At 43.1% G+C, this 11877-nt stretch overlaps 1 protein-coding gene across 1 annotated transcript; it reads right to left on the bottom strand.

Annotated features, from left to right (window-relative positions):
- Positions 1-454: 454 nt before the first annotated feature.
- LOC120037800 (microfibril-associated glycoprotein 4-like) lies at positions 455-11560 on the bottom strand (the record flags this gene model as incomplete). The annotated part of the gene is made up of 4 exons (XM_038983772.1): positions 455-1838; positions 10186-10353; positions 11025-11121; positions 11372-11560. Coding segments are annotated over 4 exons (735 nt in total), but the record flags the coding sequence as incomplete, so codon positions are not given.
- Positions 11561-11877: the final 317 nt, after the last annotated feature.

Here is an 11877-nt window from a genome sequence, read left to right as displayed (position 1 = left end):
GTTTTGAGCCCCACATTTTTAGGGGGGGAAAAAACGGCTTTCCTGTTTTGCATGTTATTTATGATGAATATGAATATGATGATGATGATGATGAATATGATGATGATGATGAATATGATGATGATGATGATGATGATGATGATGAAGATGATAATAATGGATGCACACAACCATTTTGCTGTGAAAACTCTAAGATCACAACCTTGACTATGACACATTCAGCCATCCAATCTGACTAATTATAATAAATAAATACATACAGTAAATAAAAAGACAGAATGCAGTGAATTTGTCTTTGAAATGCTTTAATTATTATTTGAGTCAAGTAACAGTGGAATCTCTTGATTCAGAGAGCCCATCGTGCTGTTATAACATGAAACACTAACATCCAAGATGATAATAATAGTGATGATGTAGTGACCATATAAGAGACAGAGAGCCCATTGTGCTGTTATAACATGAAACACTAACATCCAAGATGATAACAATAGTGATGATGTAGTGACCATATAAGAGACAGAGAGCCCATCGTGCTGTTATAACATGAAACACTAACATCCAAGATGATAACAATAGTGATGATGTAGTGACCATATAAGAGACAGAGAGCCCATCGTGCTGTTATAACATGAAACACTAACATCCAAGATGATAACAATAGCGATGATGTAGTGACCATATAAGAGACAGAGAGCCCATCGTGCTGTTATAACATGAAACACTAACATCCAAGATGATAATAATAGCGATGATGTAGTGACCATATTGTTCTCTAGGTGTCAGTGTTATAGTGATGATGTAGTGACCATATTGTTCTCTAGGTGTCAGTGTTATAGTGATGATGTAGTGACCATATTGTTCTCTAGGTGTCAGTGTTATAGTGATGATGTAGTGACCATATTGTTCTCTAGGTGTCAGTGTTATAGTGATGATGTAGTGACCATATTGTTCTCTAGGTGTCAGTGTTATAGTGATGATGTAGTGACCATATTGTTCTCTAGGTGTCAGTGTTATAGTGATGATGTAGTGACCATATTGTTCTCTAGGTGTCAGTGTTATAGTGATGATGTAGTGACCATATTGTTCTCTAGGTGTTAGTGTTATAGTGATGATGTAGTGACCATATTGTTCTCTAGGTGTCAGTGTTATAGTGATGATGTAGTGACCATATTGTTCTCTAGGTGTCAGTGTTATAGTGATGATGTAGTGACCATATTGTTCTCTAGGTGTCAGTGTTATAGTGATGATGTAGTGACCATATTGTTCTCTAGGTGTCAGTGTTATAGTGATGATGTAGTGACCATATTGTTCTCTAGGTGTCAGTGTTATAGTGATGATGTAGTGACCATATTGTTCTCTAGGTGTCAGTGTTATAGTGATGATGTAGTGACCGTATCGTTCTCTAGGTGTCAGTGTTATAGTGATGATGTAGTGACCATGTTGTTCTCTAGGTGTCAGTGTCTGTCTGGCTAGCTCTGGTGCCCCCTCCTCCATATTGTATTTGTGTAGTCATTTAGAGATGGTGACATTAGGTCAGGACTGATAGAGTCAGGTATGTTACTCGTGCTCCTGGACAGCCACAGCATCAGAGACAGCCCTGATCTTAAAGGAAATGCTTTTCAGAGAGTAGTTTACCCCTTTCCAGTGCTGCCAAGAAACAGACACATCAGTGAAAGATGTTGCCGGATGTGGGGCGTACAGGGAGTTAGGGTTAGCATGCGTACAGGCACCGTACCAGAATCCACCCATGTTGCGCCTGGCACAGTTGTCACTCCAGGTATCCTGGTCTTTGTCGAAGGTGCTGAACTTCATGCCGTTGCTATACGACATGGAGTCCCCTGAGAATCAACCAACAAACAGAGCTAAAAAAGGTACCATCAGACAGGGCACAGTAGCCTTGTTAAACCAACAGACAGAGCACAGTAGCCTGGTTAACTTCTTATGGCTGCAGGGGCAGTATTGAGTAACTTGGATAAAGGTGCCCATTTCAAACGGCCTCGTACTCAATTCTTGCTCGTACAATATGCATATTATTATTACTATTGGATAGAAAACACTCTCAAGTTTCTAAAACCGTTTGAATTATATCTGTGAGTAAAACAGAACTCATTTTGCAGCAAACTTCCTGACAGAAAGTGAATAATCTCAAATCGAGGCTCTGTTCCAGGCCCTCCCTATAATTTTGCTTGAGATTTATGACTATACATGCACTTCATACGCCTTCCACTAGATGTCAATAGGCAGTGAGAGAAGAAATGGAGTGTATAGCTAGAACTGAGGTCGAATAAGACCTCTTGGAATGACGTGACACCAATTTCCTGTTTTCAGGATGACACGAAGAGGAACCTGGGATTTTATTTTATTTGATAAATGTGACAATATCATCGTAAAGTATGTTTTTTCAATATAGTTTAATCAGATTATTGAAATTTTTTCGGGAGTTTTGCCGTGTTCCGTTCTCTGAGTTTGTTGACGATGGAGAGATTCGCGCCACTTGGCAAGTTTTGCCTTCTAAATCGAGAGGGAAAAAGGCCATTCTAAATCCAAACAACGACTGTTCTGGACAAAGGACCCCTTGTACAACATTCTGAAGGAAGATCATCAAAAGTAGAACCCATTTTATGATGCTATTTCATATATCTGTCGAACATGTGTACTATTAGTTTGCGCCCAGATTTTGGGGGCTCTCTCGCCATAACGTAAGCTGGATGTCGTAATGAAGTTATTTTTTGAATTATAACACGGCGATTGCATTAAGAACTAAGCTATCTTTAATTTGCTGTCCAACATGTATTTTTTAGTAACGTTTATGATTAGTTATTGATTAGATTAGGTGCCTCTTCAAGATTTCTCCGGACATTGTTATTGCATTTTGCCTAGTATTCACATTGTATAACCACGATTTGTGCCGCTAAATATGCACATTTTCGAACAAACAATATATGTATTGTGTAATATGATGTTATAGGACTGTCATCTGATGAATTTTGAGAAGGTTAGTGAAAAAATTAATATCTTTTGCTGGTTTATTCGTTATCACTACTGTTGGCTTGAATCAATGCTGTTGTGTTTTTGGCTATTGTGGTAAGCTAATATAATGCTATATTGTGTTTTCGCTGTAAAACACTTAAAGAATCGGAAATATTGTCTGGATTCACAAGATGTTTGTCTTTAATTTGCTGTACAACATGTATTTTTCATAAATGTTTTATGATGAGTATTTGGTATTTCAATTTGGTCTCTGTAATTGTTCTAGCCGCTTCGGTGCTATTTCCGATTGTAGCTGCAATGTAAAACTATGATTTATACCTCAAATATGCACATTTTTCGAACAAAACATAGATTTATTGTATAACTTGTTATAAGACTGTCATCTGATGAAGTTTTTTCTTGGTTAGTTTGTTTGGTTCTTGGTTAGTTAGGTTGGTTTTGTGCAAGCTACCTGTGCTGTGAAAAATGTCTGTGCTTTTTTGTATTTGGTGGTGAGCTAACATAAATATGCGTGGTGTTTTCGCTGTAAAACATTTTAAAAATGGGACATGTTGGCTGGATTCACAAGATGTGTATCTTTCATTTGCTGTATTGGACTTGTTAATGTGTGAAAGTAAAATATTTCTCAAAAATATCTTTTGAATTTTGCGCCCTGCACTTGAGCTGGCTGTTGTCATAAGTGTACCGACACCGGGCTGCAGCCATAAAAGGTTTTAAACCAGGTACCAACAGACAGAGCACAGTAGCCTGGTTAAACCAGGAACCAACAGACAGAGCACAGTAGCCTGGTTAAACCAGGAACCAACAGACAGAGCACAGTAGCCTGGTTAAACCAACAGACAGAGTACAGTAGCCTGGTTAAACCAGGTACCAACAGACAGAGTACAGTAGCCTGGTTAAACCAGGAACCAACAGACAGAGCACAGTAGCTTGGTTAAACCAGGAACCAACAGACAGAACACAGTAACCTGGTTAAACCAACAGACAGAGCATAGTAGCCTGGTTAAACCAACAGACAGAGTACAGTAGCCTGGTTAAACCAGGTACCAACAGACAGAGTACAGTAGCCTGGTTAAACCAGGAACCAACAGACAGAGCACAGTAGCCTGGTTAAACCAGGAACCAACAGACAGAACACAGTAACCTGGTTAAACCAACAGACAGAGCACAGTAGCCTGGTTAAACCAGGAACCAACAGACAGAGAACAGTAGCCTGGTTAAACCAACAGACAGAGCACAGTAGCCTGGTTAAACCAACAGACAGAGCATAGTAGCCTGGTTAAACCAACAGACAGAGCACAGTAGCCTGGTTAAACCAACAGACAGAGCATAGTAGCCTGGTTAAACCAACAGACAGAGTACAGTAGCCTGGTTAAACCAGGTACCAACAGACAGAGCACAGTAGCCTGGTTAAACCAGGAACCAACAGACAGAGCACAGTAGCCTGGTTAAACCAACAGACAGAGCATAGTAGCCTGGTTAAACCAACAGACAGAGCACAGTAGCCTGGTTAAACCAGGAACCAACAGACAGAGCACAGTAGCCTGGTTAAACCAACAGACAGAGCACAGTAGCCTGGTTAAACCAGGAACCAACAGACAGAGCACAGTAGCCTGGTTAAACCAACAGACAGAGCACAGTAGCCTGGTTAAACCAACAGACAGAGCACAGTAGCCTGGTTAAACCAACAGACAGAGCATAGTAGCCTGGTTAAACCAACAGACAGAGTACAGTAGCCTGGTTAAACCAACAGACAGAACACAGTAACCTGGTTAAACCAACAGACAGAACACAGTAGCCTGGTTAAACCAACAGACAGAGCACAGTAGCCTGGTTAAACCAACAGACAGAGCACAGTAGCCTGGTTAAACCAACAGACAGAGTACAGTAGCCTGGTTAAACCAACAGACAGAGCACAGTAGCCTGGTTAAACCAACAGACAGAGTACAGTAGCCTGGTTAAACCAACAGACAGAGAACAGTAGCCTGGTTAAACCAACAGACAGAGAACAGTAGCCTGGTTAAATCAACAGACAGAGTACAGTAGCCTGGTTAAACCAACAGACAGAGAACAGTAGCCTGGTTAAACCAACAGACAGAGAACAGTAGCCTGGTTAAACCAACAGACAGAGTACAGTAGCCTGGTTAAACCAACAGACAGAGCATAGTAGCCTGGTTAAACCAACAGACAGAGTACAGTAGCCTGGTTAAATCAACAGACAGAGTACAGTAGCCTGGTTAAACCAACAGACAGAGCATAGTAGCCTGGTTAAACCAACAGACAGAGTACAGTAGCCTGGTTAAACCAACAGACAGAGCATAGTAGCCTGGTTAAACCAACAGACAGAGTACAGTAGCCTGGTTAAATCAACAGACAGAGTACAGTAGCCTGGTTAAACCAGGAACCAACAGACAGAGCACAGTAGCCTGGTTAAACCAGGAACCAACAGACAGAGCACAGTAGCCTGGTTAAATCAACAGACAGAGTACAGTAGCCTGGTTAAATCAACAGACAGAGTACAGTAGCCTGGTTAAACCAACAGACAGAGAACAGTAGCCTGGTTAAACCAGGAACCAACAGACAGAGCACAGTAGCCTGGTTAAATCAACAGACAGAGTACAGTAGCCTGGTTAAATCAACAGACAGAGTACAGTAGCCTGGTTAAACCAACAGACAGAGCACAGTAGCCTGGTTAAACCAACAGACAGAGTACAGTAGCCTTGTTAAACCAACAGACAGAGCACAGTAGCCTGGTTAAACCAACAGACAGAGCACAGTAGCCTGGTTAAACCAACAGACAGAGCACAGTAGCCTGGTTAAACCAGGAACCAACAGACAGAGCACAGTAGCCTGGTTAAACCAACAGACAGAGTACAGTAGCCTGGTTAAACCAACAGACAGAGAACAGTAGCCTGGTTAAACCAACAGACAGAGTACAGTAGCCTGGTTAAACCAACAGACAGAGCACAGTAGCCTGGTTAAACCAACAGACAGAGCACAGTAGCCTGGTTAAACCAACAGACAGAGCATAGTAGCCTGGTTAAACCAACAGACAGAGCACAGTAGCCTGGTTAAACCAGGTACCAACAGACAGAGCACAGTAGCCTGGTTAAACCAGGAACCAACAGACAGAGCACAGTAGCCTGGTTAAACCAGGAACCAACAGACAGAGCACAGTAGCCTGGTTAAACCAACAGACAGAGCACAGTAGCCTGGTTAAACCAGGAACTAACAGACAGAGCACAGTAGCCTGGTTAAACCAGGAACCAACAGACAGAGCACAGTAGCCTGGTTAAACCAACAGACAGAGCATAGTAGCCTGGTTAAACCAACAGACAGAACACAGTAACCTGGTTAAACCAACAGACAGAGTACAGTAGCCTGGTTAAACCAACAGACAGAACACAGTAACCTGGTTAAACCAACAGACAGAACACAGTAGCCTGGTTAAACCAACAGACAGAGCACAGTAGCCTGGTTAAACCAACAGACAGAGTACAGTAGCCTGGTTAAACCAACAGACAGAGCACAGTAGCCTGGTTAAACCAACAGACAGAGCACAGTAGCCTGGTTAAACCAGGACCCAACAGACAGAGCACAGTAACCTGGTTAAACCAACAGACAGGGCACAGTAGCCTGGTTGAACCAACAGACAGAGTACAGTAGCCTGGTTAAACCAACAGACAGAGAACAGTAGCCTGGTTAAACCAACAGACAGAGTACAGTAGCCTGGTTAAACCAACAGACAGAGCACAGTAGCCTGGTTAAACCAACAGACAGAGCACAGTAGCCTGGTTAAACCAACAGACAGAGCACAGTAGCCTGGTTAAACCAACAGACAGAGCACAGTAGCCTGGTTAAACCAACATACAGAGTACAGCAGCCTGGTTAAACCAGGAACCAACAAACAGAGCACAGTAGCCTGGTTAAACCAACAGACAGAGCACAGTAGCCTGGTTAAACCAGGTACCAACAGACAGAGCACAGTAGCCTGGTTAAACCAACAGACAGAGCACAGTAGCCTGGTTAAACCAACATACAGAGCACAGTAGCCTGGTTAAACCAACATACAGAGTACAGTAGCCTGGTTAAACCAACAGACAGAGTACAGTAGCCTGGTTAAACCAACAGACACAGCACAGTAGCCTGGTTAAACCAACAGACACAGCACAGTAGCCTGGTTAAACCAACAGACAGAGCACAGTAGCCTGGTTAAACCAGGTACCAACAGACAGAGCACAGTAGCCTGGTTAAACCAGGAACCAACAGACAGAGCACAGTAGCCTGGTTAAACCAGGTACCAACAGACAGAGTACAGTAACCTGGTTAAATGTCTTAATGCTTAGGGTATGTGGAAGACCAAATAAAATGAAACAGTTATGCAATTCAGATATTTTTTAGATGTTATATATGACCATACATAAATGTGCCAAAATGGCGATCTGAATCACAGATTTGTGTTCATATTTGGAAGCCTAACATGAACACATTATTTCATCCCCCTTCATAGTGACCTTAAAATGTTGAATTATATCTATGTATTACAATGATATATAATACTTGTCAAAACAGTGCATATATGATAAGTATTGTCTCCCATAGTGTATATTACCTTCAAATCAACATGGAGACAGATCTATATGAACCATCATACTTACAATATTACTAACATGAAATAACTGTTTTGGAACATGTTATAGATCATTCTTATCCACAAGTGTCATATTTTGTGGTCACTTTGCAGGGGATGAAATGCAATGTGTTAAAGGAGGAATCTGTGATGGTTTTCTTTTTTTACTTTTAAATTAAAGTGGAACTGACTGCGTTTTAGCAACATTAAATCTTATTAAAATCGGATCCTCCTGGTACTGCTGCTCATTCCGTGCACCAGTTCCGGAGGATTACGTCACCGGCCTCTAGGCGTCACTAAACTTTCTCATTATGCAAGCCTGGTTCCCCTTCCCCCTGATTAGTAATTGTATATTATGCCCTCTGTTCACCATTGTCTTGTGGGTTATTGTTCCCATGTCCGTTGGTCTTGTGAGTGCCTGTGCTTTGTTGTTTCGGCTTTCATGCTGCGTGTATTGTGCAAGTGTTATTACGGGTCTCGTCCCGTGTATTGTATTACGGGTCTCGTCCCGTGTATTGTATTACGGGTCTCGTCCCGTGTATTGTATTACGGGTCACGTCCCGTGTATTGTATTACGGGTCTCGTCCCGTGTATTGTATTACGGGTCTCGTCCCTTGTGTTGTATTACGGGTCTCGTCCCGTGTATTGTATTACGGGTCTCGTCCCGTGTATTGTATTACGGGTCTCGTCCCGTGTATTGTATTACGGGTCACGTCCCGTGTATTGTATTACGGGTCTCGTCCCGAGTATTGTATTACGGGTCTCGTCCCGTGTATTGTATTACGGGTCTCGTCCCGTGTATTGTATTACCGGTCTCGTCCCGTGTATTGTATTACGGGACTCGTCCCGTGTATATATTAAAGGTTTACCCTCGCTCTTTTGTTTGCGTTACATCCCTGTGTTTTTGTATACGTGTTTGATTTGGGCTTCGTCCCCGTGCCTTTTCATGGCATGTTGTATATTTTGGGTGGTTTATTAAAACCCACTATTACGTATTGCTGCGCCTGTCTCCAATCATTTATACAACGTGACAGAAATGGTAATTTTCACGTTTTCATACTTTCATAGTTTGGGAAATACGCAGCCTGGGGCTCCCGAGTGGCGCAGATGTCTAAGGCACTGCATCTCAGTGCTAGAGGCATCACTACAGACACCCTGGTTCGAATCCAGGCGGTATCACAACTGGCTGTGATTGGGAGTCCCATAGGGCGGCGCACAATTGGCCCAGCATCGCCTGGGGTAGGCTGTCATTGTGAATAAGAACTTGTTCTTAACTGACTTGCCTAGTTAAATAAAGGTTACATAGTAGACTAAGGCATTTGGGAAAATTCGATAGCAATATAGAGTGGGAAAGAGGCCGTGCTTTTGGACAATTAAGAGACAATTAAGAGACACTGCAGTAAATAAAACCTAATAAAAACACCTGTCTCGTCCAGGACCGGAGTCTACAGCGACCGGTGTGCCATAGCCAATCACAGCTACATTAGGCCTTTATGTAAATAAGCCGTTTGCCACACAGGCCTGCCATCATTCACTTTCAACTGGACTGTGTGTGTTTACAGGCAGTTGGACCTGCCATCATTCCCTTTGAACTGGACTGTGTGTGTTTACAGGCAGTTGGACCTGCCATCATTCCCTTTGAACTGGACTGCGTGTTTACAGGAAGTAGGGTCTGCCATAATTCCCTTTGAACTGGACTGCGTGTTTACAGGAAGTAGGGCTTGCCATCATTCCCTGTGAACTGGACTGTGTATTTACAGGCAGTATGACCTGCCGTCATTCCCTGTGAACTGGACTGTGTGTTTACAGGAGGTAGGGTCTGCCATAATTCCCTTTGAACTGGACTGCGTGTTTACAGGAAGTAGGACCTGCCATCATTCCCTGTGAACTGGACTGTGTGTTTACAGGAAGTAGGACCTGCCATCATTCCCTGTGAACTGGACTGTCTGTTTCCAGGCAGCAGCAACAGCACGACTTTAGATCATTAGAACCCATTCGCCAAAAGCTACAAAATACACCTGATTAGATTTATGCAAATATGTACAGTACCAGTCAACAGTTTGGACACACCTACTCATTCCAGGGTTTTTCTTAATTTTTTACTATTTTCTACATTGTAGAATATTAGTGAAGACGTCAAAACTAGGAAATAACACATGGAATCATGTAGAAACCAAAAAAGTGTTAAAAAAATCAAAATATTTTTGAGATTCTTCAAAGTAGCCAACCACTGACTTGATGACAGCTTTGCACACTCTTGGCATTAACTCAACCAAAATGATTTGCATGTCACTAATCAGGTTTTCAAGATATGTAACTTTCAAAATATAGAAATCATCCCCATAGAATGCATTTTTACAGGAATTTCTGTATTTTAAAATACAAACACCAAAATATTGTTTTTGGGTTGAGTTTTCCTTTACGACTGAACTCTTTGTGATGGAAGCAAGAGCATCAGTGGTAGTTCACATTTGCAACAACCTTTAGGAACTAAACACACACATAGGGGAAGAGTTATGATGTGACACCATAGATGATGATGTTAAAGATGAAGAAGAACTCACCTGCCCCTCCGTCTACATAACTGCCCAGTCTCAGTGTGTATCCGTAGTTCTCAGGATCAATGGAGAAGGACGTGTATTTAGCATAAACTTTCCCTCCCTCAAAGTCCTCCATATCCACCCTCAGCTCACTCTTCTTCCTCATCGTCAGGAGGAAGATGTTGTCCAGACCTGACAAGAACAGAAAGCATAAAGGTCCTGTCACATTTCAGCCCTTTCCTTACATCCTATCCCCTTTCATGTAGCTCCTAACACCTTCCCCTAGCTCTTAGCCCTTTCCCCTAGCTCTTAGCCCTTTCCTCTAGCTCTTAGCCCCTTCCTCTAGCTCTTAGCCCCTTCCTCTAACTCTTAGCCCTTTCCTCTAGCTCTTAGCCCCTTCCTCTAGCTCTTAGCCCCTTCCTCTAGCTCTTAGCCCCTTCCTCTAGCTCCTAGCCCCTTCCTTTTACTCCTAGCCCCTTCCCCTTCCCTTTCCCCAACTCCTAGCCCCTTCCTCTTGCTCCTAGCCCCTTCCTCTTAATCCTAGCCCCTTCCTCTAGCTCCTAGCCCCTTCCCCTTCCCCAACTCCTAGCCCCTTCACCCAACTCCTAGCCCCTTCCTCTTGCTCCTAGCCCCTTCCTCTAGCTCCTAGCCCCTTCCTCTAGCTCCTAGCCCATTCCTCTAGTTCCTAGCCCCTTCCTCTAGCTCCTAGCCCCTTCCTCTAGCTCCTAGCCCCTTCCCCTAGGACCTAGCCCCTTCCTCTAGCTCCTAACCCCTTCCCATAGCTCCTAACCCCTTCCCCTAGCTCCTAACCCCTTCCCCTAACTTCTTCTCATTTGGTTTTCTCAGATCTGAGGAGGACTCACCCAGCCAGTATTCTCCAGCCACATTCCCAAAGCCAGATTTGTAGTTTTCCCAGGGTCTGAAGAAGTTCTCTGTTCCATCCATTCTCCTCTGGAACACCTGAGAGAGAGAGAGAGAGAGAGGGCAGAGAGAGAGGAAGAGAGAGAGATTGAGAGAGCAGAGATAAGGGGGAGAATGATAGCGAGGGAAGAGAGGGGGGAGAGGGAAGTAGGGACAGAGATAAGTGAAGGGAGAGCGACACGGAGGGAAAGAGAAAGAGAAGGAGGGAGACAGAGAGAATATTATCATACATTTTGCACAACAAACACATCACAAACATCACAGATGATCTATAAAGGTCTCTACTCACAGTCCACCTCCCTCCATCCGTGTTCATGTCACAGTAGACATGTAAGGGGGTGGTGGGACCTCCAGGGTAGATGGTGTACACCCCACTGGGTTTGGTGTTGTCATATTGATAGAGTTCATCACAGTCTAGAGGGAGGTAGAACTGAGAGAGGACGGCTACAGGAGCCAGCAGAGACAGGAGCAAAAAGACCTGGGAGACAGAGACAGTGAAAACATTCACACAACGTTTTAAAAAAAACATTAAAACAACATTTACGTCACTGTTCAATGCTATCAGTGTAGTACATGCAGCAAAACAACCCAGAGTAGAGATACATACACACATAACCTCACATAACATTCAGATAACTTTAGACCCACACGTAACCTCTCATAACATCCCAGACAACTTTAGATACACACGTAACCTCTCATAACATCCCAGACAACTTTAGTTCCACACGCAAACTCTCATAACATCCCAGACAACTTTAGATACACACGTAACCTCTCATAACATCCCAGACA

This window comes from Salvelinus namaycush, unplaced genomic scaffold, assembly GCF_016432855.1.
Source record: "Salvelinus namaycush isolate Seneca unplaced genomic scaffold, SaNama_1.0 Scaffold1886, whole genome shotgun sequence".
NCBI lineage: Eukaryota > Metazoa > Chordata > Actinopteri > Salmoniformes > Salmonidae > Salvelinus > Salvelinus namaycush.
This window is presented reverse-complemented; position numbering and strand designations above follow the sequence as displayed.